The following is a 24,963-nucleotide window of genomic DNA, read 5'->3' as shown; positions in this document are numbered from 1 at the left end:
AATAAAATACAGGGTGTTCCATAAGAAATTTTAAAGTTGGCAGCCATATTGGAAAATGGCGGCCACAATGAAAAAATCTGAAATCGTATTCTTGAGTGAAACTTAAAACTGAGCAAGTTTCAAATTTAAAGTGAGGTGCTAAGTCCTGTAATTAAAAAGTTAGCTATTGGATCACTTTAAAAAACTCACCCTGTATTGTTTCTCTTGGGCTTTTGTGCGATCGAAAGTCTTGTTTAGCGTTCATTTAGAACAGATATCTCGTTTTACTTTACTCTATATTATAAAGATTACAAACAAATTTAAACAACACTAACGTCCAAAATTTTTCACACGTGTTTGTAAATCAATGCTAAACTTAGTCTATATTTATATATATTTTTTAGACACCTGTTTCAAAACACATACGCTTCGACGCTTCGACCTTCACCAGGTGCCCTGATTACAATTCAAATGTGTATTGTCTTGATATGTTTTATTTTAAAATCGACGACCTTGCAAGAGTTAAATCAAGAGCCTGAAGATGAAGTTATAACCTCGAAACCAGTAGCTGCTCATTACAAAAATTTAGGATCACAAACGGAATTAAGTTAATTTATACCATTTAATAATAAATTATTTATTTACTGAACACTCATTTAGTGTCTAATCTTTCTTTTCTGTTCAAACATTGACAAATGACTCTGCGTTTAATATACATAGGATATGTTACAGTGTCATAGTATGATATTCGCGATTTTTAGGGCGAGAACTAACTGCACAAAAATGATCAAAGTCAATCATGATTCTTTGTAAAGGACGATAAACCGGATTATCCTTTGAACAATGATATTAGTTTGTCCTTTTATTCTCATTCAGGGAGAATAAAAAGTCAAGATCCCCCCTATCTAATATTTTTACAAGTTGATATACAGAGGTATCCTTTTAAGGGCCGTGCAATCTTAGCAGGAAGTTTCATTTGATGAAATTGAAATTTTTGAGTGGCCCCCCAAAAGGGGGGATTTGGGGGGCAACTCAAATATTTTAAATGTAAACCCCCTCCAAGTGACACCTCATTTTGAAAAGTTTACAAAATCTTAAAGAATGGTGAAAACTAGAGGTCGCTATCTCTTCTCTATCCAAAATGTTAGCCCGTCAAATGTTGTGGAAAATCAATAGTAAAATTGGTTCGTAAAGGCAATATTGGCTACCATTTTGGATAGAGAAGAGATAGCGAACTCTGGTTTTCACCATTCTTTAAGTTTTTGATAACACTTCAAAACGAAGTGTCACTAAATGGGGATTTACATTTAAAAGTTATTTTGGGCGCCCCCCTAAAGGGGGATTTGGGGGGCAACTCAAATATTTTAAAAGTAAACCCCCTGCAAGTGACACCTCATTTTGATGGGTTTACAAAAACTTAAAGAATGGTGAAAACTATAGGTCGCTATCTCTTCTCTATCCAAAATGGTAACCAATATTACCATTACGACCCAATTTTACCATTGATTTTCCACAACATTTTATGGGCTACCATTTTGAATAGAGAAGAGATAGCGACCTCTAGTTTTCACCATTCTTTAAGTTTTCGTAAACCCTTCAAAATGAGGTGTCACTTGCAGGGGGTTTACATTTAAAATATTTGAGTTGCCACCCAAATCCCCCCTTTTGGGTGAACACTCAAAGAAAATTTATAAAATTTATAATACAATGTTGTTGCATTTACTTATTACATTAAATACATTTTTTAAGTTAAACTAACCTAAAATGGTCGATGCTCTTGTATGGTTATTCAGTTACGATTACATTTTTATGGTATATTTTGTAGCAAAGAAATCTTTTTATTAATAGTTAAATATCTTTTTGTTGACTTTTTCAGGAAAGGGAGATTGTAACTGTCTTACATTTAGGTTTAGTAGAGCGTTGCCAAAGTTGAAATTTGAGTTTAGAATATTATTTTCTAATGATGAATATTAATTTTCACAATTGTAGGCTATATTATCTAGGGGGAAGATATTAGTACCCTTCATGTTTATTTACTAAGAAATCCTTTTTATAGTATTGAAGAATTGATGAAACAACCTGTGAAAAGCCTGTAACTTAACATCTAAATCTGTTAATTCCTTCTATATAGTCTATTTTTGCTTTCTTCAATTTTGTTAGTTGTTAATTTTTTAATTGTTTATAGTCTATTTAATTGTCATGTAATTATGATTATTAACCTTGTAGTTGAAATCAAATTGTACAACAGACCCATACTTAAGTTAAATCTAAGTGAAATATTTTGTTCTGCTCCACTGGCAATGTCAATGGATGTAATGTCCATGATAATAAATTATTTCATTTGATATTATAGAAATTGTTGTCCATACCCAACCAAACAAAGAACTTCCAAGGCTCGGGTTTGTACTATGGTAAAACTTAGACACCATAGACAAATGGAGAGTAAAACTAATAATGCCATATAAAAGATGTGAGTTTTTCGTTTCAAAAAATTATAATTATCAAAATTTAAGCGTTTTATTTTACAAATTCATTACATGGAAACTAAGAGTACCTATACTCAAAAGTGATACAACTGGGTGGACCAGAGGTATATTCAGCTCTCAAAGCATAAACTCTGTATCGGAATTAACTGTTAGAGAGGAATTCACGATACGTCCAAATAAATAGATCTCTGCGGTCCAGCATTGGCAATTATAGTGATTGATTTCCCATTTAAATTGTACCTTTGTTAACGTATAGTTCAGTTTCAATTGACTGGAACGTTTCTCTTGTAGGAAATATGATTTACGATAAAAGTATAAACTTTTCATTAAATAACTTCTTGATTAGCATTGTGCGTGTTACTAAATTTACGGAAGTTAAATAAAAGATAAGTCTAATTTCACTTAAAACATATATTTACGCTTATAATGTTACCTCAGAAGACGGTAAATACATAAAAGAGTATAAGTGGTGATCGATTACGATTGGAAACTCCAATCTTCATCAGACCCAATAGGCGAATGAAAAAAATCTCGAATTCAGTTTCTACTTAAATCCTATTGGCTACCGGATGCACTGGCCAATACATTTCGATAAGTATAACGGGAGTCAAGATTTACATGTTCGTAAAACAGCTTATTTCTACTTTAAAAAATTGCTTTATAAATATTCAATTCTTCCCAAGCATTCATTACAGATCCTTTTTTACGAGTACTATTCTTTAAAATACATAGATTATCCTCTTTTTTACTAATGAGTGGCCATTTTGTATCATGTGCTGTGCGACATTTGACCTTTCCGGTTTGTTATTTCTCCAAGCAGATATGTGATTTTTGAAGCGGTTAACAGGTTCATTGAGCGAAGCGAGCAGAGCGAGCGAAGCTCACTTTCCCTCACTTTGTAACTTCTTTGTAAGAGCATCAGAATGTAATGGCTTGACCAATTGATATGAAATTTGGCCAACAGCTAAAGAATACTGAGCACAATGTTTTGGTAAAAAATATTTGCGAATTTCCTTCTGGATTATATTTTACGGGTCACGCAATTTCGCTTGTTATTTTAATGTAAGTTGAAAGAAAAAAATATTGGGTTTATGACATATGGGTTTATCTCGTTTCATTTAAATAAGATACACATATGTTAATTGTTTGTAACTGTTTTGCTTACATTTCAATGTTTACTTTCATCCTAGGTTAAAGTTGGAATGTAACAGTTTATCAATGGAAGTAACAGTTTTGCTATATTTGTTTTTAGCATGCCTCAAAGGCCCAACGTAATATTGGTCGTCGCACCAATAATGCAAATATTGTAAGAGAGTGGCGTCGTGAACAAGAAGAACTAGATGAAGCAGTGGCGGAAGAAGCTGATAATGATAGACAGTTAGCTAATCAATTCCAACATGAATTAGATGCACTAAAATTTTACACTTGCACTGACTGTCATCGGCAACAACTAACAGCTTCAAACCAATCACCGATTTGTTCGCGTTGTCGTTCAAATGCAACTAAATTCACGGCGTTAAATAATATGGATGTGTCAAGTGTCCCGAACGAATTAACTGACCTGACGATTGTAGAACAAATGTTGATTGCACGAGTACATCCTGCTATGCCCATTTACAAAGTACAAGCAAATGGTCAGGATGGCCAGTTTCACTACAAAGGTAAGTATGAACTATCAGATAAATTTGTCATTCTTTAGAACTTAAATAATATCGTGCAAACAAACGGTGAATCTGTTGAAAGGGAACATATTGTAGGGTGTTAGCTGCTTTAGCCATTGACAATCTTTAAATAATGCTTCGCTCATTTATGCGTCTAAAGTGTAACGGCAGACCACCCTAGTTGTAGAAGCTATCACAATCGCTACGATTGATTTTGTAGATACCCAAAGCGTCGAATCTGAATCTTTTAGTTTAGGATGCAGTATTTTACTCATGGTGTTCTGAGTTCTGAAGGCTATTGAAACTCCGCATTTCTTGAATGTGTTAGCAGTTCTTTGTGTTGTGGTCCCCGTGTAACTAAATGTATCTGGTGTTTTCTCTTTATGGCTATAGATTTTCTTCCTTGTCACAAGACAACTCTTAATTGCATACAAATGAAACCGTGACGAATGATAATAACTTATAGTGGGTTTGCTATTGTTTTTGGCAATATTTTTTATTGAGGATCAAGCTGGTCTAGTGGTAAACTGCGAGCTTCGGAGCCCAAAGTGTCGGCTTCAAATCCCACCAATCACCAATGTATTTTATCCATGAGATAATACCACGACCCTCTAAGATAGCCTGAAATAATTTATAAAACAGTTTCGGGCTAGAAAAAAGCGGTCTAGGATGTGAAGGTGGGACATACAAAATACTACTTATCAGTAAAGCTTATTCTCGTACTATGCTGTCTCACTCCTTTCTTTACCTGATAAGTTCCACCCACAGATCGGTGGTCTGTTGTTCCTTTCACTGATATGAGTCGATTTAGTAAATCTCATTAAAACTTTGCCTGAACTTAAACCTGAGTTATTGGTTGGAACCATACAATCAGCAAAAGAATCAAGTAGCTTGATGAAATATTACAAGAAAAAATTTCCAAATATCTAAAAGAGGCAGTGTATTAAAAGTGGAAGGTGGTTCTAGTCAAATAACTCGTCCGACTCTTTAAATAATCCCCACGGTTATATAAAGAGAGGCAAATTACAAGGCAATGTCATGAATGGCAATGAAAAATATAATATTATTTTCTTGAAAGTACCGAAGACAATCTACATTCTACATCAAGCTATATTATTTGAATTTTATGAGTGAGTTTCTGTTTTATAAGGGTTACTTTAAATATCTGAGTCCAAGATATTTTTTTAAGTTGCACACACATTTTAATGGCAAACAAGAATGTGTTCAAATAATAAGTGTAAAATATGCTGTAAATAATATACTTAAGGTACGGAATTATTATTATTATTTTAGAAAACAGGTGAAGAAAGAAGGAATGGCAACAAACTTAAAGAAGAATATTTGCATGCGTTTCAGATGTCAGAACTGATAAAGCACTGTGGAGCATTTCAGTGTGAAAACCTGGTATACATGACTTGCGTATCACAATGGTTATATTGATAATCTTATCAAACTAATCTTTTTAGTTAGGATGTAGTTACAAATTTATTTCAAAAATGAGTTGTAAATGCAAAGATTATTAATAAACCGACACGTCTATCACATTTACCTTTACAAAATAATTTAGACTTAAGTATAACAAAAAGTAACACGGTATAACACAAAATTCACGTTTAATTAAAAATACACATCAAACATGTAACACGATAAAAAATCACAGCTGTTCGTTTTCGACAAGAGATCAAACTATTTGAAGGTGGGTTTCTTCTCCACTCTGATATAGTGGATGTCCTCGCGATCGTCTTCGAATCTGTACTTGTCCTTCTTGCGCGCCCAGAGGACGTGGAAGAGCATGAAGAGGGCGGCCATGACGAACACTATGAGCGCCAGAAGTTGGAGCCGGTCGGCCCGGAGTGTAGGTGAGTATGTGGGTAGAGCCATCTTAGAGTTGGACACTCTAGGAGTCTGGGGTGTGCAGTCACCGTCGACAGAGTCTAAGGAGAGGATCTCCTTGGTGAGGTAGGCCGTGCGTAGTCCCTCCAGCCACCTCGGGGATGCACACCTGTACACAAGAGATGTTAGTAGAGTACAAGGGTAGGATGTGAGACTCTAGGAGTCTGGGGTGTGCAGTCACCGTCGACAGAGTCTAAGGAGAGGATCTCCTTGGTGAGGTAGGCCGTGCGTAGTCCCTCCAGCCACCTCGGGGAGGCACACCTGTACACAAGAGATGTTAGTAAAGTACAAGGGTAGGATGTGAGAGTTGGACACTCTAGGAGTCTGGGGTGTGCAGTCACCATCGACAGAGTCTAAGGAGAGGATCTCCTTGGTGAGGTAGGCCGTGCGTAGTCCCTCCAGCCACCTCGGGGATGTACACCTGTACACAAGAGATGTTAGTGGAGTACAAGGGTAGGATGTGAGAGTTGGACACTCTAGGAGTCTGGGGTGTGCAGTCACCGTCGACAGAGTCTAAGGAGAGGATCTCCTTGGTGAGGTAGGCCGTGCGTAGTCCCTCCAGCCACCTCGGGGATGTACACCTGTACACAAGAGATGTTAGTGGAGTACAAGGGTAGGATGTGAGAGTTGGACACTCTAGGAGTCTGGGGTGTGCAGTCACCGTCGACAGAGTCTAAGGAGAGGATCTCCTTGGTGAGGTAGGCCGTGCGTAGTCCCTCCAGCCACCTCGGGGAGGCACACCTGTACACAAGAGATGTTATTAAAGTACAAGGGTAGGATGTGAGACTCTAGGAGTCTGGGGTGTGCAGTCACCGTCGACAGAGTCTAAGGAGAGGATCTCCTTGGTGAGGTAGGCCGTGCGTAGTCCCTCCAGCCACCTCGGGGAGGCACACCTGTACACAAGAGATGTTAGTAAAGTACAAGGATAGGATGTGAGACTCTAGGAGTCTGGGGTGTGCAGTCACCGTCGACAGAGTCTAAGGAGAGGATCTCCTTGGTGAGGTAGGCCGTGCGTAGTCCCTCCAGCCACCTCGGGGATGCACACCTGTACATAAGAGATGTTAGTGGAGTACAAGGGTAGGATGTGAAAGTTGGACACTCTAGGAGTCTGGGGTGTGCAGTCACCGTCGACAGAGTCTAAGGAGAGGATCTCCTTGGTGAGGTAGGCCGTGCGTAGTCCCTCCAGCCACCTCGGGGATGCACACCTATACACAAGAGATGTTAGTAAAGTACAAGGGTAGGATGTGAGAGTTGGACACTCTAGGAGTCTGGGGCGTGCAGTCACCGTCGACAGAGTCTAAGGAGAGGATCTCCTTTTTGAGGTAGGCCGTGCGTAGTCCCTCCAGCCACCTCGGGGATGCACACCTGTACACAAAAGATGTTAGTAAAGTACAAGGGTAGGATGTGAGACTCTAGGAGTCTAGGGTGTGCAGTCACCGTCGACAGAGTCTAAGGAGAGGATCTCCTTGGCGAGGTAGGCCGTGCGTAGTCCCTCCAGCCACCTCGGGGATGCACACCTGTACACAAGAGATGTTAGTAAAGTACAAGGGTAGGATGTGAGAGTTGGACACTCTAGGAGTCTGGGGCGTGCAGTCACCGTCGACAGAGTCTAAGGAGAGGATCTCCTTGGTGAGGTAGGCCGTGCGTAGCCCCTCCAGCCACCTCGGGGAGGCACACCTATACACAAGAGATGTTAGTAAAGTACAAGGGTAGGATGTGAGACTCTAGGAGTCTGGGGTGTGCAGTCACCATCGACAGAGTCTAAGGAGAGGATCTCCTTGGTGAGGTAGGCCGTGCGTAGTCCCTCCAGCCACCTCGGGGAGGCACACCTGTACACAAGAGATGTTAGTAGAGTACAAGGGTAGGATGTGAGAGTTGGACACTCTAGGAGTCTGGGGTGTGCAGTCACCGTCGACCGAGTCTAAGGAGAGGATCTCCTTGGTGAGGTAGGCCGTGCGTAGTCCCTCCAGCCACCTCGGGGATGCACACCTGTACACAAGAGATGTTAGTGGAGTACAAGGGTAGGATGTGAGAGTTGGACACTCTAGGAGTCTGGGGTGTGCAGTCACCATCGACAGAGTCTAAGGAGAGGATCTCCTTGGTGAGGTAGGCCGTGCGTAGTCCCTCCAGCCACCTCGGGGAGGCACACCTGTACACAAGAGATGTTAGTAGAGTACAAGGGTAGGATGTGAGAATCTAGGAGTCTGGGGCGTGCAGTCACCGTCGACAGAGTCTAAGGAGAGGATCTCCTTGGTGAGGTAGGCCGTGCGTAGTCCCTCCAGCCACCTCGGGGAGGCACACCTATACACAAGAGATGTTAGTAGAGTACAAGGGTAGGATGTGAGAGTTGGACACTCTAGGAGTCTGGGGCGTGCAGTCACCATCGACAGAGTCTAAGGAGAGGATCTCCTTGGTGAGGTAGGCCGTGCGTAGTCCCTCCAGCCACCTCGGGGAGGCACACCTGTACACAAGAGATGTTAGTAGAGTACAGGGGTATGATGTGAGACTCTAGGAGTCTGGGGTGTGCAGTCACCGTCGACAGAGTCTAAGGAGAGGATCTCCTTGGTGAGGTAGGCCGTGCGTAGTCCCTCCAGCCACCTCGGGGATGCACACCTATACACAAGAGATGTTAGTAGAGTACAAGGGTAGGATGTGAGAGTTGGACACTCTAGGAGTCTGGGGTGTGTAGTCACCGTCGACAGAGTCTAAGGAGAGGATCTCCTTGGTGAGGTAGGCCGTGCGTAGTCCCTCCAGCCACCTCGGGGAGGCACACCTATACACAAGAGATATTATTAGAGTACAAGGGTAGGATGTGAGAGTTGGACACTCTAGGAGTCTGAGGTGTGCAGTCACCGTCGACAGAGTCTAAGGAGAGGATCTCCTTGGTGAGGTAGGCCGTGCGTAGTCCCTCCAGCCACCTCGGGGAGGCACACCTATACACAAGAGATGTTAGTAGAGTACAAGGGTAGGATGTGAGAGTTGGACACTCTAGGAGTCTGGGGTGTGCAGTCACCGTCGACAGAGTCTAAGGAGAGGATCTCCTTGGTGAGGTAGGCGGTGCGTAGTCCCTCCAGCCACCTCGGGGATGCACACCTGTACACAAGAGATGTTAGTAGAGTACAAGGGTAGGATGTGAGAGTTGGACACTCTAGGAGTCTGGGGTGTGCAGTCACCGTCGACAGAGTCTAAGGAGAGGATCTCCTTGGTGAGGTAGGCGGTGCGTAGTCCCTCCAGCCACCTCGGGGAGGCACACCTGTACACATGAGATGTTAGTGGAATGCAAGGATATAGTCATCACAAGTAGTTAGGGTCAGCGCTTGAGGTCTAACATGGGCTCTTATGGGAAATAGATTTATTGCCTTAATGTTAATAATCTGTTATTTTTCTTTGAATACTGTAATATGTATAACTGTTTAGTTATCATTTTACTGTCAATGTTTATGGTTTTAACTAATGTATGTTTTAACTAATTAATGTATTCAACTAACTAACTAATGTTTTTAACTATGGGTTGTTTGTTATTTATCTATATAACTGTGGCAAAACCACCCCTAGAGTGGTAGTTTAATCCTCAGGGGTAGTGAATATATATATATGTTTGAATGTTAGGGGTTGTTAGGGGTAGTTTTATGTTTACATAGGAGTTATCAGTTGATCATGTGACCTTTTTATATGTAGGTATTTTTATTAAACTATTTTGTGGATAAAAAGTGTGAATCCTGACCGGGTATCGAACCCCGCTCTCCTAGATGTTGTTCCAATGCCTTATCTATAGGGCTATGATGTCAGTTATAGGTATGGTGTTTATAGTGGTAAATAACAACTTTGATTTCTTAATTACATATATAGGGTGTGTAAAAAAAAAAACATTATATTTTAATTTTATTTTATACATATCTATATGCTTTAGTCTATAACAATTGTGAAACAAATGATAATTTATGTATCCAATGTTAAAAACAGCTGAAAGAAGGCTTAAGCGGAACTTTACCGTTGAGTATAAAAAATGGCCTTTGTAAAGGCCACCAAATGTTGGATGTTAAATTTATATTTTATATATGTTATGTATTTTTGGGATGATGGGTGGTTTGAATTTATGTTTTTTTTCTAGTGGTTGGTTGTGTATGAAGATGTGTATGAATCAGAGGTTCACGGGTTCGATCCTTAGCAATCACCAAATGCTTTATTTTTGGTCAGGGTGATATGTTGATTTCTGTTATAGTGTTGTATCGTAGTGGGAGTAGTGTGAGTCCTTCTTTGATCTTAGAGGTTTATGGGTTCGATCCTTAGCAATCACCAAATGCTTTATTTCTGGTTAGGGTGATATGTTGATTTCTGTTATAGTGTTGTATCGTAGTGGGAGTAGTGTGAGTCCTTCTTTGATCTTAGAGGTTCATGGGTTCGATCCTTAGCAATCACCAAATGTATTTTTACTGGTTAGGGTGATATGTTGATTTTTGTTATAGTGTTGTATTGTTGTGGGAGTAGTGTGAATCCTTCTTTGATCTTAGAGGTTCAAGGGTTCGATCCTTAGCAATCACCAAATGTTTTATTTCTGGTTAGGGTGATATGTTGATTTTTGGTATGGTGTTGTATTATAGTGTGAGTCCATCTTTGATCTTAGAGGTTTGCGGGTTCGATCCTTACCAATCACCAACTGCTTTTCTTCTGGTCAGGGTGATATTTTGAGTGTTAGTATTGAAGTAGGAGTAGTTAACTTGTTTAGAATGTGAACCTATGATCCCAGAGGTTTGAGGGTTTGATCTTTATCAATAACCAAATGTTTTATTTCTGGTTGGGGTGATGAATTGATTCTTGGTATGGTGTTGTATTGTAGTGGGAGTTGTGTGAGTCTTTGATCTCAGAGGTTTGTAGGTTAGAATCCTACCAGTTATCAATTATCTCATTTCTGGTTATGGTATTAACTTGTGTTTTAGTATGGTATTAAGAGTTTATGTGTGAGACATCGTTTCCTGAGGTTGCGGGTCCGATCCTTACCAGACAATGATTGTTTTATTTCTGGTTGGGGTGTTTTTGGTATGGTATTGTATTGTAGTGGGAGTAGTGTGAGTTCCTTATCTTAGAGGTTTGTGGGTTTGATCCTAGCTAATCACTAAACGTTTTATTTTTGGTTAGGGTGATATTTTGAGTGTTAGTATAGTGTTGTATTGTAGTGGAAGTAGTGTGAGTCCTTGATCCCAGAGGTTTGTGGGTTTGATCCTCACCAGCCACTGTTTGTATCATATCTGATTGGGGTGATTTTTAATGTTGTATTGTAGTTAATTGTTTGTGTATGCCCCCAGAGGTTGTGGGTTTGATTTTTATTATTCAGTGATTGTCTCATTGCTGGTTACTATAGGGTTTACTATGGTATAGGGAGTTAACTGTTTGAGTGTGAGATCCTGAGGTTATGGGTTTAATCTTTCCCAAACACTGATTATTTTATATCTGGTCACTATGATTTTGTATGGTGTTGTATTCTAGTTAACTGTTTGTGTATGAGTCTAGGGTTGAGGGTTTGCATCTTATCAGTGAGAGTAACATTTTTTATGGCTGTGTAATATGTTTCTGTCAAATTAATTAGCTATGACTTTTACTGTAAAGATTGTATCTGTAATATAACCTTACTTGTATATGTAGGCTGTGTGTTTTTCTGTCAATGGTTTCTGTTAATATATTAACCTTATTTGTGTATGTAGGAGCTGTCATCTGCTTTATCGTCAACTGTATTGCTAAATGATATAACCTTATTTTATGTACTGTGTATGTTGTCTATTTTCCCCGCCAACTGTTACCGCCAATTGATCTAACCTCACTTTCTTGCCAAGATTGTAATGCATACGTAACATAACCTCACTCTGAAACAAGTCTATTAGTTCATATTTGTGACACTGGAGCGCTAGTGATGATGAAATCTGCTTTGAATTATTTTTATTGATGTATTGAATAACAAAGTATCTATAGAACATCTGATAAAGCTTGTTCTATAGTAATGAATGTATATACTGGCTTACCTGTATCTCTGTAACTATTAACTTGATATGGGGGATTCACTACAACAGATTGTACTAATGTATTGAAATTTGAGCACTGTACTTTTTACTATTACTTGCATTGTATTTTAATACATCTTACTAATACACCAATACTTTTGTAGAGTTGTACTACAAGTATATCTGATATGTGTGAACTGTGAGTGATGTCATCTTTCTGGTATAACAACTGTTGATAGCTATTTGTTCATTGTAAACATATTTATGTACTACCTCAACTCAGAGGCTATGGGTTTGAATCCTACTAGTCACTGATCTGGTGGGGTAAATATTTTGACTTTTAGTATTGTATCCTGTCTGGTTGTGGGTTTGAATCTTACTAGTACTCAACTGTTTAATAACCGGTATTTCCTGTGTAACATATTTCTACCAAATTGTGATATAATCTTAACTTTGGACCTTAACTGCAACCTAATGTATGTAGACCAAAACAAGTCTTTTTTGGAGTTAACTTAGTGTTAATGAATTTTTATTTAGTGCTTATTTTTATTGAGGTGTTGAATAACAAGAAACAAATTGGGTAATTTCATCAAGTTTATAGTAATGAATGTAATTGATTTTAATGACTTACCTGTATCCCTGGTATTTGAAACTGGTACAGTATTACACTTGTACTACATTGTATTATACTTGTATTGCATGGTATTACACTTGTACTATACTGTATTACACTTAATATTTGTACTGTTTCAATATACAATCACTTGTATAGAGTTGTATATCTGATAGCAATGACTGATATGTGTTGATATTATCACCACTGATTGTGGTTTCTGGTGTAACTTTTGTTGACAACTACTTTTTGTGGATCAACAAACACATTTATGTACTACCGCAACTGTTTACTGTATATCTTGTTGTATCCTACATTAAAACCTGTTATAATCATTGTGTTCTTTAGTTAGGCCTAACCATATTATATTAAGGGTTTGTTAAATGTTTAAATTTACTGTTTATGTCTTTGTGTTGTAACTGTAAACATATCTTTGTTGTCTGTGTATTGAGTATGACTATATTTTTTATACTTGTTTTATCTTAACTGAGGAGAGTTTGGAATATATGTTGACTTAACCTAATGTAATGCTAATAGCTCCTAATACAGCCTTCTATTGTATCCTTTTTTCATACTGATGTTAAATTTGTATTATCTCTAGCTACTTTTCTACATTTCTGTATGGCGCTAATGACTATTACTATGTAATGCTGTTGATACAATCTACTGTTCTGATGTATTGCAATGTTGACATCTATGTTTGTTGTGACTGCTATAAAGAGTATAGAGAGTCAAGAGTATAGATGAGAATCATGGTTGTTTTATTTTATAGTAAAAATTATACACCTATCAGTGATTTTGTATTTTAGAGCAATAAAAACTAATAACTTTACTGACAACATAGAAAACCTATATAAAGAATAGAGGAGAAAAACTAAAACAAAGATGGGTAGTACATGTATTTAAATATACTTTACCTAGAGGAGGAGGAGGAGTGGAATAAAAAAGAGGATGAGGTAAATGAAGAAGAGGAGGAGTAGAAGGAAGAGGGATGAGGAGGAGAAAAAGAGGAAAAGGAGGAAGAGAAGGAGGAAAAGGAGAAGAGGAGGAAAATGAGGAAGAGAAGGAGGAGAAGGATGCCTAATTCAAGTAAAACATTTGTGGTTTTTTATTCTTTAGAGGTCTACACTATCTAGACACACAATTAAACTGTAGCTGCAATCCTTTTCAATTGTATAATCTCTAAAGAGCTTAGGTGACCCAAGTTTCCACACCACGGTAAGCTTTTAGGCTAAGCCGTATGGGTCTTGGCGCGTTTTTGTTTTAAGTGAGTTTCCCCTGGAGGCCTATTCTCACTATTATGGTAGTAGTTAGTCTATAACAGATTTACTACTACTATTCATATTTTTTATGTTAACCTGCTTATCTTTAAAATGATATTTATTAGGTGTCCTGTTTTATTTTAGTATATTTCATTCTTGTTGTGTTTATTTTAAAATTTGTGAAGTTTATTACAGGGTGTATTGTTTATTTTAGTTTATGATTTACTAGGAATAAAGGAATATTGTTATCAGATCAAGGTCCTGAAGGAAAGGGGTTAAGGTTGGTGACATAGAGGGTAACACAATATGGTTTTATGGTTTTTTAGGCCAACCCCCAGTCTTTTAATTGACTGCCTGATGGCAAACATACTCATGGAGGGTAACACAACATGGTTTTATGGTTTTTTAGGCCAACCTCTAGTATGTTGAGCATACACATTCACACAGGTACAAAGAGTAGTACAGGTCCTTTGAGATCTGAACGCCTCAATGTACACACACACATTCACACAAGTACAAGTAGTTGCACAGATTCTTTTCAATCTAAACGCCTCAATGTACACACACATACACACAGGGGGAATGGGAATGGACCCATAATCTGTTTATGTATTATTATATATTTTATTATCCCAATTTACTTTACTTTGATATATATTTTAATATTTTAATTGGTAGCTATTGTCTGTAGAAAAAGTTAGAGGAGTGTTTTATCTTTATAGATGGATTATACTTACTTTAGGTTAAATGAATTAGGGTTTTATGTATCAACGATACCTGCTTGGTATGGAAACAGTTGTCACTTCAATTTTTAAAACACCTGTCATTGATTCTATTTTAGCAAATATACTGTCAAAGTAATCAGAGAATGATGCTGATGTAAGTGTAGCGATAGGAATAAATGGTATATTACCTGATGTGTCTTCATATGTTAATAACACCCCAATAGAACATGATGGGGGTGTGTCTTCTGTAATTATTTCTATAATATAGTCTGAAAAAGCCTTTGGCCATTCCAACACATCTATTGAATCAGTGAGAAAAAATTGAAACTCTGAAGTTTTAATATTAAACCTTTTATTTTCAACTATGTCTTTTTTAGACAGAAATCTGAGAAATACAGCCATTACAAGTGAGGAGATCACCAGTGATATGTCTGTTCTTGTTGACTGTTATGGGTAAAGTGATTAAAAACATACTATGACACCCATCTATATAAGGGTTAATGCTTCTGTCTTTTGTATCCATAAGGTAGAGTGTCATGCTCTCCTTCATACTTTCTCTTAGGACCAGTTACCTTAAACTGTTTAACCTCCTCTGTTGTTATAATATCTCTATATTTTGTTCGTCTAATTCTGTGCTCATTAATTTCAATGATTTTAGAAGATTCACTTAAAACCATTTCTTTTAGTTTCTCAAAATTCAAAATTGTTGATGTTTTAATATGTAGAAAAAGAAGGTGTAAGCCCCTTGATTTTACACACAGGGATCAATTTCTGTTGATTGGTTGACCAGATAAGGTATGCGTAAGTTTTAGGCCCCCCAGAGACAAATTCAGTGATATAAGAGCCGGGTCCATAATCTGCCAATTCATCGGTCATTTCGCCGAGGTAATCTCCTGTAGATACTCTGTACAACCCTTCGCGGCAGTAATATATAATACTATCTGTATCCCAATATAGTACTTGATCTCCTAAGGCATCAAGGTGTTCATACAACTTTAGTCTAGCGTGAGCAGTAGTGAAGGCTGCCATAACTACATTTACAGTTCTTAAAGACTCACCAGCCTCTTCAATATTTTGCCAATTTACTAGCACAACATCTTGGTTAATAGCCTGAAAGTATTTTAACTTGCCCTCAGGATTGGTTAACAGCCGAAAGAACTCTTTAGAATCTCGGATGATTGATGTTTTTATCATATTCTCCCTTTGCCCAAATTTACCCCAGAAACTGTTTAGCATTAATTTTGCTACTGATCTTAAGCCCCCGTTTTTAACAATATGCTCCTTTGTCATTTCTATACCTTCACGCTCAAGAAATTTTGCAATATACTGTTTCTTATCCTCCTCTGTTTTACACCACCCAGGGTATCCAGATGCCTCTTGTTTTAGTTTTAGAAATTTATTAATAAACTCAGTGAATAGCCCTCCTTTCTCATATGTGGCTACCTCATACTCCCACAGCTCAAACATATCTAATACAATGTACCCTTTCTCTACAGCCTTCCTAATTTCATCCATTGTCCACGTTCCAACCAACGCTCTATCTTCACTTTCATGAAAACAATCCCCCTGGTACATCATTTCCCCACATGTTCTGCACAGAACAAACATCAATTTATTATGAACACGTGTTGGTAAAACTGGATGATATAAGTTGAAAGGAGGTAAGATCTTGCATTTTAATAGTCCATCTACATCCATACCTCTCTTTCTACATTCCTTATTACCAACATATATAGTTGGATGACCTATAGGATATTTACAGTATTTATTTACAAAAGGATATAGTGAGCATACATCGATGTATTGAATGGTTTCTCCTGGACCACATTTGTAGTAGGTTTTAGCGTTTCCTGTTCTACCTCCAAAGAATGCATCTCTAGGATTTAATGGAAGTGTACTTAAAATTGGTAATTTGTTCAGATGGTTGAGTTTTTGGTCCTTTTTTAGCTTATGGAAATCACATTCCCACATCTGTACTATGTCTCCGAGCTTTTCAATTTTAGCTTTAGTGCGCTCATAGCGAAGATGTAGGCTATCAGAGGGATCCTCTTTTAGTGGGGTATCACGATTATAGGGGAAGCATTTAGGGCACCCGTGCCAGTAACATCCGTGGAACTCGTATATGTTTTTACCATCGAAACCGTCTACTTTCATTCCCTTTATAACAACCTCTTTACTACGTCCAGCATGATTGATTGTCACCCCACGTCTTTCCTCCTCCCAGGTAAGCCACTGTAGAGCAACAGCTGACTGGGTAGAAGATCGGTAACCGTTTTTAGGGATAAGTCCAATTGTGTTTGGTTTCAGGAAGTTACGACGGAAAGCTAGATTGCAGGCGCTAGCAATTGTTACGGACTCAAGAAATGGATCTACATTACATTGTTCAAGTAGCAATGATCGAAATTTGATACATGCCTGAGCTAAAATGTCAACGTCTGACATGCAATATTCTAATAATTCTTTTTTTAAATTAAATTCATACTTTTTAGCAACCTGTTCACTATACCATTTGTCAAAGTCATTATGGGATTTCTCAAACATGGATTCGGGACAGTAGTACTTTTTATCAGGAATAGGGCCTACGTAATTTTGATTTGCTATTGTATTGAACAAGTGTGGAAAATAACCTTTCTTCTTTTCAGGTGGTAAGTCAAAAGCTTTCGGTAAGGCAGATAAGGACATGGGAAAGTAGCTAAGGGAGTCAATAAATCTTACGTTAGCAACCTCCATTAAAATAATTTTAGTTCCTCTAGGAATGATGTTTGGTGTGAATTTAGTTTCTTCGAGGATATACCTAAGTATAAATTGAAAGTCAAACCCTTGTCCGTTGTGTGCAATTACACAGACATTTTTGAATTGTTAACAGGATTGCTATCAAATATTTTATAACGTTCTGAACAAGATTCACACTCACTCCCATTAATGCATTTGAAACAGAACTGTTGGGAAACACATAAATTCACTTTATGTAACTTAGTCTCAGAATCTGAGGGTAGGGACTCATCTTGACGGGTTTCCAGATCAAAGAAAATAAATAGGTAGTCACGATCTTTTGGTTTTTTCTTGTCTATCTGAATGTAACATTTATGATTAGGATCTTTAAATGTACCACAAGGGTGACAATATGCCTCTCCACACACATGAGCTGATTTACGTTTAGTTGGGAATATCATTTTTTCACACCCTCGGCAGAACTTAATTGTTTTACAAATTTGCCTTTGGTGAGCAATAAAACATCGTTCATTTTTGAAAAATCGGTTACAATAGCGGCAAGATATACCACCATTTTCCTCTATACAAGGAGGGGAGAATGTGTGACAAGACGAACAGATGTTTGAACATCTGTGGTGACCTTTGTGCTCATAAGGTATGTGACATGCGTCACAAAAGTAACCACAGGCAAAAGCAGCTGTTAAGTTTGTAATGACATTATAGTGGTTATTGTGGTACAATAAGTTGATTTTAAATGTTGCATCACTATTCCCACCAGAGAAATATACATCCCGACCCTTGCTATCATAATTATACACAGTTATTTTATATTTCTTTAAGTGTGCCTGGAACTTTTCAAGTTCAGGGATACCTGCTCCCTCCTCAGGTATTTCAACTCTTGCTTTAGCTATAAGTTTCTTTGCCCTAAGTGTCTGACGCAAGCACTCGTCTTTACGAATTCCAACAATCTGAGGATCCATTTTTGCATAAGCTTTACCTACTACTATTGCTCTAGCTAGACATAAGTTGTCAGTGTTATTTATAACTACTATCCCCTTTCTTGCTTTACATTCTTCATTAAATGAATTGTACATCCCCGAACGCACTCTACCTCTGCCTACAGGAACATTAACTCTAGAAACACTTACTGTAAACGTATCACTACTAGTAATTGACTCTGAGTTACTTTGAATGATACCCCCAAAAATATCCCACAATGAATCAGCTGTAACCTCGGAGGCTAGTTGTGGAACAACATACCCAGGTTCTTTAGATTTCAAATTAATAGAGGTAAGAGTAAACCCTAAATAGTCAGTTGGTGAACAGTCGTGTTTAGATTGTTCTACTAATTGCTTAAGGCCCTTGCGTATCCACTCTAATTCAGATACACCTTCCGGAGGTTCAGTAAATTTAAAGGTAGTTTTCCATCCATAAAGCCTAAACTTTGGCACAAACGTTCTGTTTTCGTCGATAAAAGTAATGGGGCCGGTAGATTTATGAGAACCTTTTTGGCAAACTCCGTCACAGGACTCCATAACATAAATGTCTAAGGATAAGTTAAGAGCTCAAAACACGTCTAACCCCAGCAAAGGCAGGTGATAGTCTAAAGTAGCTGGTCTATCCACGCTATATATACTGTAAGCGACGGTGCTGCCTCCAGTGGCAAAACATCAAACTACAACACAACTCAAACTAGCGACTCTAGTGGTAAAACATGGAACTATGGTGACAACACTAGCTGATAACAAACTAAAATAATAAAATCAAACAATGATGGTGTAGTTAGGGGCGATACGTTGGGTCTAACAAGGGCTCTTATGGGGGATAGATTTAATGCCTTATTTTTTTTACTATTAAGTTAAAAACTTCAACATTAACAGTTAAATGATAGCTAAAAAGAAATACATATTATAATAGTAAAAAAAATGTATCTGAATTAGAGTGGATACGCAAGGGCCTTAAGCAATTAGTAGAACAATCTAAACACGACTGTTCACCAACTGACTATTTAGGGTTTACTCTTACCTCTATTAATTTGAAATCTAAAGAACCTGGGTATGTTGTTCCACAACTAGCCTCCGAGGTTACAGCTGATTCATTGTGGGATATTTTTGGGGGTATCATTCAAAGTAACTCAGAGTCAATTACTAGTAGTGATACGTTTACAGTAAGTGTTTCTAGAGTTAATGTTCCTGTAGGCAGAGGTAGAGTGCGTTCGGGGATGTACAATTCATTTAATGAAGATTGTAAAGCAAGAAAGGGGATAGTAGTTATAAATAACACTGACAACTTATGTCTAGCTAGAGCAATAGTAGTAGGTAAAGCTTATGCAAAAATGGATCCTCAGATTGTTGGAATTCGTAAAGACGAGTGCTTGCGTCAGACACTTAGGGCAAAGAAACTTATAGCTAAAGCAAGAGTTGAAATACCTGAGGAGGGAGCAGGTATCCCTGAACTTGAAAAGTTCCAGGCACACTTAAAGAAATATAAAATAACTGTGTATAATTATGATAGCAAGGGTCGGGATGTATATTTCTCTGGTGGGAATAGTGATGCAAAATTTAAAATCAACTTATTGTACCACAATAACCACTATAATGTCATTACAAACTTAACAGCTGCTTTTGCCTGTGGTTACTTTTGTGACGCATGTCACATACCTTATGAGCACAAAGGTCACCACAGATGTTCAAACATCTGTTCGTCTTGTCACACATTCTCCCCTCCTTGTATAGAGGAAAATGGTGGTATATCTTGCCGCTATTGTAACCGATTTTTCAAAAATGAACGATGTTTTATTGCTCACCAAAGGCAAATTTGTAAAACAATTAAGTTCTGCCGAGGGTGTGAAAAAATGATATTCCCAACTAAACGTAAATCAGCTCATGTGTGTGGAGAGGCATATTGTCACCCTTGTGGTACATTTAAAGATCCTAATCATAAATGTTACATTCAGATAGACAAGAAAAAACCAAAAGATCGTGACTACCTATTTATTTTCTTTGATCTGGAAACCCGTCAAGATGAGTCCCTACCCTCAGATTCTGAGACTAAGTTACATAAAGTGAATTTATGTGTTTCCCAACAGTTCTGTTTCAAATGCATTAATGGGAGTGAGTGTGAATCTTGTTCAGAACGTTATAAAATATTTGATAGCAATCCTGTTAACAATTCAAAAATGTCTGTGTAATTGCACACAACGGACAAGGGTTTGACTTTCAATTTATACTTAGGTATATCCTCGAAGAAACTAAATTCACACCAAACATCATTCCTAGAGGAACTAAAATTATTTTAATGGAGGTTGCTAACGTTAGATTTATTGACTCCCTTAGCTACTTTCCCATGTCCTTATCTGCCTTACCGAAAGCTTTTGACTTACCACCTGAAAAGAAGAAAGGTTATTTTCCACACTTGTTCAATACAATAGCAAATCAAAATTACGTAGGCCCTATTCCTGATAAAAAGTACTACTGTCCCGAATCCATGTTTGAGAAATCCCATAATGACTTTGACAAATGGTATAGTGAACAGGTTGCTAAAAAGTATGAATTTAATTTAAAAAAAGAATTATTAGAATATTGCATGTCAGACGTTGACATTTTAGCTCAGGCATGTATCAAATTTCGATCATTGCTACTTGAACAATGTAATGTAGATCCATTTCTTGAGTCCGTAACAATTGCTAGCGCCTGCAATCTAGCTTTCCGTCGTAACATCCTGAAACCAAACACAATTGGACTTATCCCTAAAAACGGTTACCGATCTTCTACCCAGTCAGCTGTTGCTCTACAGTGGCTTACCTGGGAGGAGGAAAGACGTGGGGTGACAATCAATCATGCTGGACGTAGTAAAGAGGTTGTTATAAAGGGAATGAAAGTAGACGGTTTCGATGGTGAAAACATATACGAGTTCCACGGATGTTACTGGCACGGGTGCCCTAAATGCTTCCCCTATAATCGTGATACCCCACTAAAAGAGGATCCCTCTGATAGCCTACATCTTCGCTATGAGCGCACTAAAGCTAAAATTGAAAAGCTCGGTTGGGAATGTGATTTCCATAAGCTAAAAAAGGACCAAAAACTCAACCATCTGAACAAATTACCAATTTTAAGTACACTTCCATTAAATCCTAGAGATGCATTCTTTGGAGGTAGAACAGGAAACGCTAAAACCTACTACAAATGTGGTCCAGGAGAAACCATTCAATACATCGATGTATGCTCACTATATCCTTTTGTAAATAAATACTGTAAATATCCTATAGGTCATCCAACTATATATGTTGGTAATAAGGAATGTAGAAAGAGAGGTATGGATGTAGATGGACTATTAAAATGCAAGATCTTACCTCCTTTCAACTTATATCATCCAGTTTTACCAACACGTGTTCATAATAAATTGATGTTTGTTCTGTGCAGAACATGTGGGGAAATGATGTACCAGGGGGATTGTTTTCATGAAAGTGAAGATAGAGCGTTGGTTGGAACGTGGACAATGGATGAAATTAGGAAGGCTGTAGAGAAAGGGTACATTGTATTAGATATGTTTGAGCTGTGGGAGTATGAGGTAGCCACATATGAGAAAGGAGGGCTATTCACTGAGTTTATTAATAAATTTCTAAAACTAAAACAAGAGGCATCTGGATACCCTGGGTGGTGTAAAACAGAGGAGGATAAGAAACAGTATATTGCAAAATTTCTTGAGCGTGAAGGTATAGAAATGACAAAGGAGCATATTGTTAAAAACGGGGGCTTAAGATCAGTAGCAAAATTAATGCTAAACAGTTTCTGGGGTAAATTTGGGCAAAGGGAGAATATGATAAAAACATCAATCATCCGAGATTCTAAAGAGTTCTTTCGGCTGTTAACCAATCCTGAGGGCAAGTTAAAATACTTTCAGGCTATTAACCAAGATGTTGTGCTAGTAAATTGGCAAAATATTGAAGAGGCTGGTGAGTCTTTAAGAACTGTAAATGTAGTTATGGCAGCCTTCACTACTGCTCACGCTAGACTAAAGTTGTATGAACACCTTGATGCCTTAGGAGATCAAGTACTATATTGGGATACAGATAGTATTATATATTACTGCCGCGAAGGGTTGTACAGAGTATCTACAGGAGATTACCTCGGCGAAATGACCGATGAATTGGCAGATTATGGACCCGGCTCTTATATCACTGAATTTGTCTCTGGGGGGCCTAAAACTTACGCATACCTTATCTGGTCAACCAATCAACAGAAATTGATCCCTGTGTGTAAAATCAAGGGGCTTACACCTTCTTTTTCTACATATTAAAACATCAACAATTTTGAATTTTGAGAAACTAAAAGAAATGGTTTTAAGTGAATCTTCTAAAATCATTGAAATTAATGAGCACAGAATTAGACGAACAAAATATAGAGATATTATAACAACAGAGGAGGTTAAACAGTTTAAGGTAACTGGTCCTAAGAGAAAGTATGAAGGAGAGCATGACACTCTACCTTATGGATACAAAAGACAGAAGCATTAACCCTTATATAGATGGGTGTCATAGTATGTTTTTAATCACTTTACCCATAACAGTCAACAAGAACAGACATATCACTGGTGATCTCCTCACTTGTAATGGCTGTATTTCTCAGATTTCTGTCTAAAAAAGACATAGTTGAAAATAAAAGGTTTAATATTAAAACTTCAGAGTTTCAATTTTTTCTCACTGATTCAATAGATGTGTTGGAATGGCCAAAGGCTTTTTCAGACTATATTATAGAAATAATTACAGAAGACACACCCCCATCATGTTCTATTGGGGTGTTATTAACATATGAAGACACATCAGGTAATATACCATTTATTCCTATCGCTACACTTACATCAGCATCATTCTCTGATTACTTTGACAGTATATTTGCTAAAATAGAATCAATGACAGGTGTTTTAAAAATTGAAGTGACAACTGTTTCCATACCAAGCAGGTATCGTTGATACATAAAACCCTAATTCATTTAACCTAAAGTAAGTATAATCCATCTATAAAGATAAAACACTCCTCTAACTTTTTCTACAGACAATAGCTACCAATTAAAATATTAAAATATATATCAAAGTAAAGTAAATTGGGATAATAAAATATATAATAATACATAAACAGATTATGGGTCCATTCCCATTCCCCCTGTGTGTATGTGTGTGTACATTGAGGCGTTTAGATTGAAAAGAATCTGTGCAACTACTTGTACTTGTGTGAATGTGTGTGTGTACATTGAGGCGTTCAGATCTCAAAGGACCTGTACTACTCTTTGTACCTGTGTGAATGTGTATGCTCAACATACTAGAGGTTGGCCTAAAAAACCATAAAACCATGTTGTGTTACCCTCCATGAGTATGTTTGCCATCAGGCAGTCAATTAAAAGACTGGGGGTTGGCCTAAAAAACCATAAAACCATATTGTGTTACCCTCTATGTCACCAACCTTAACCCCTTTCCTTCAGGACCTTGATCTGATAACAATATTCCTTTATTCCTAGTAAATCATAAACTAAAATAAACAATACACCCTGTAATAAACTTCACAAATTTTAAAATAAACACAACAAGAATGAAATATACTAAAATAAAACAGGACACCTAATAAATATCATTTTAAAGATAAGCAGGTTAACATAAAAAATATGAATAGTAGTAGTAAATCTGTTATAGACTAACTACTACCATAATAGTGAGAATAGGCCTCCAGGGGAAACTCACTTAAAACAAAAACGCGCCAAGACCCATACGGCTTAGCCTAAAAGCTTACCGTGGTGTGGAAACTTGGGTCACCTAAGCTCTTTAGAGATTATACAATTGAAAAGGATTGCAGCTACAGTTTAATTGTGTGTCTAGATAGTGTAGACCTCTAAAGAATAAAAAACCACAAATGTTTTACTTGAATTAGGCATCCTTCTCCTCCTTCTCTTCCTCATTTTCCTCCTCTTCTCCTTTTCCTCCTTCTCTTCCTCCTTTTCCTCTTTTTCTCCTCCTCATCCCTCTTCCTTCTACTCCTCCTCTTCTTCATTTACCTCATCCTCTTTTTTATTCCACTCCTCCTCCTCCTCTAGGTAAAGTATATTTAAATACATGTACTACCCATCTTTGTTTTAGTTTTTCTCCTCTATTCTTTATATAGGTTTTCTATGTTGTCAGTAAAGTTATTAGTTTTTATTGCTCTAAAATACAAAATCACTGATAGGTGTATAATTTTTACTATAAAATAAAACAACCATGATTCTCATCTATACTCTTGACTCTCTATACTCTTTATAGCAGTCACAACAAACATAGATGTCAACATTGCAATACATCAGAACAGTAGATTGTATCAACAGCATTACATAGTAATAGTCATTAGCGCCATACAGAAATGTAGAAAAGTAGCTAGAGATAATACAAATTTAACATCAGTATGAAAAAAGGATACAATAGAAGGCTGTATTAGGAGCTATTAGCATTACATTAGGTTAAGTCAACATATATTCCAAACTCTCCTCAGTTAAGATAAAACAAGTATAAAAAATATAGTCATACTCAATACACAGACAACAAAGATATGTTTACAGTTACAACACAAAGACATAAACAGTAAATTTAAACATTTAACAAACCCTTAATATAATAT

General features: G+C 37.4%; 1 protein-coding gene across 1 annotated transcript in view; it reads right to left on the bottom strand.

The window, feature by feature from the left end:
• Positions 1 to 5,812: 5,812 nt before the first annotated feature.
• Positions 5,813 to 24,963, bottom strand: part of LOC128984733 (uncharacterized) — a 45,391-nt gene continuing 26,240 nt past the window's right edge. The window contains exons 6-14 of the mRNA XM_054404075.1: positions 8,821 to 8,952; positions 8,661 to 8,777; positions 8,349 to 8,480; positions 7,929 to 8,168; positions 7,457 to 7,696; positions 6,985 to 7,224; positions 6,521 to 6,760; positions 6,201 to 6,440; positions 5,813 to 6,128 (exon numbers count right to left, since the gene is read on the bottom strand). Coding sequence (XP_054260050.1) covers positions 5,813 to 6,128; positions 6,201 to 6,440; positions 6,521 to 6,760; positions 6,985 to 7,224; positions 7,457 to 7,696; positions 7,929 to 8,168; positions 8,349 to 8,480; positions 8,661 to 8,777; positions 8,821 to 8,952 — 1,897 coding nt within the window. The remainder of the gene's footprint in view (positions 6,129 to 6,200; positions 6,441 to 6,520; positions 6,761 to 6,984; positions 7,225 to 7,456; positions 7,697 to 7,928; positions 8,169 to 8,348; positions 8,481 to 8,660; positions 8,778 to 8,820; positions 8,953 to 24,963) is intronic.

The sequence above is a fragment of the Macrosteles quadrilineatus genome, unplaced genomic scaffold (assembly GCF_028750875.1).
Source record: "Macrosteles quadrilineatus isolate MER2022 unplaced genomic scaffold, UCM_ALF_1.0 Scaffold_2__2_contigs__length_208266976, whole genome shotgun sequence".
Lineage (NCBI taxonomy): Eukaryota > Metazoa > Arthropoda > Insecta > Hemiptera > Cicadellidae > Macrosteles > Macrosteles quadrilineatus.
This window is presented reverse-complemented; position numbering and strand designations above follow the sequence as displayed.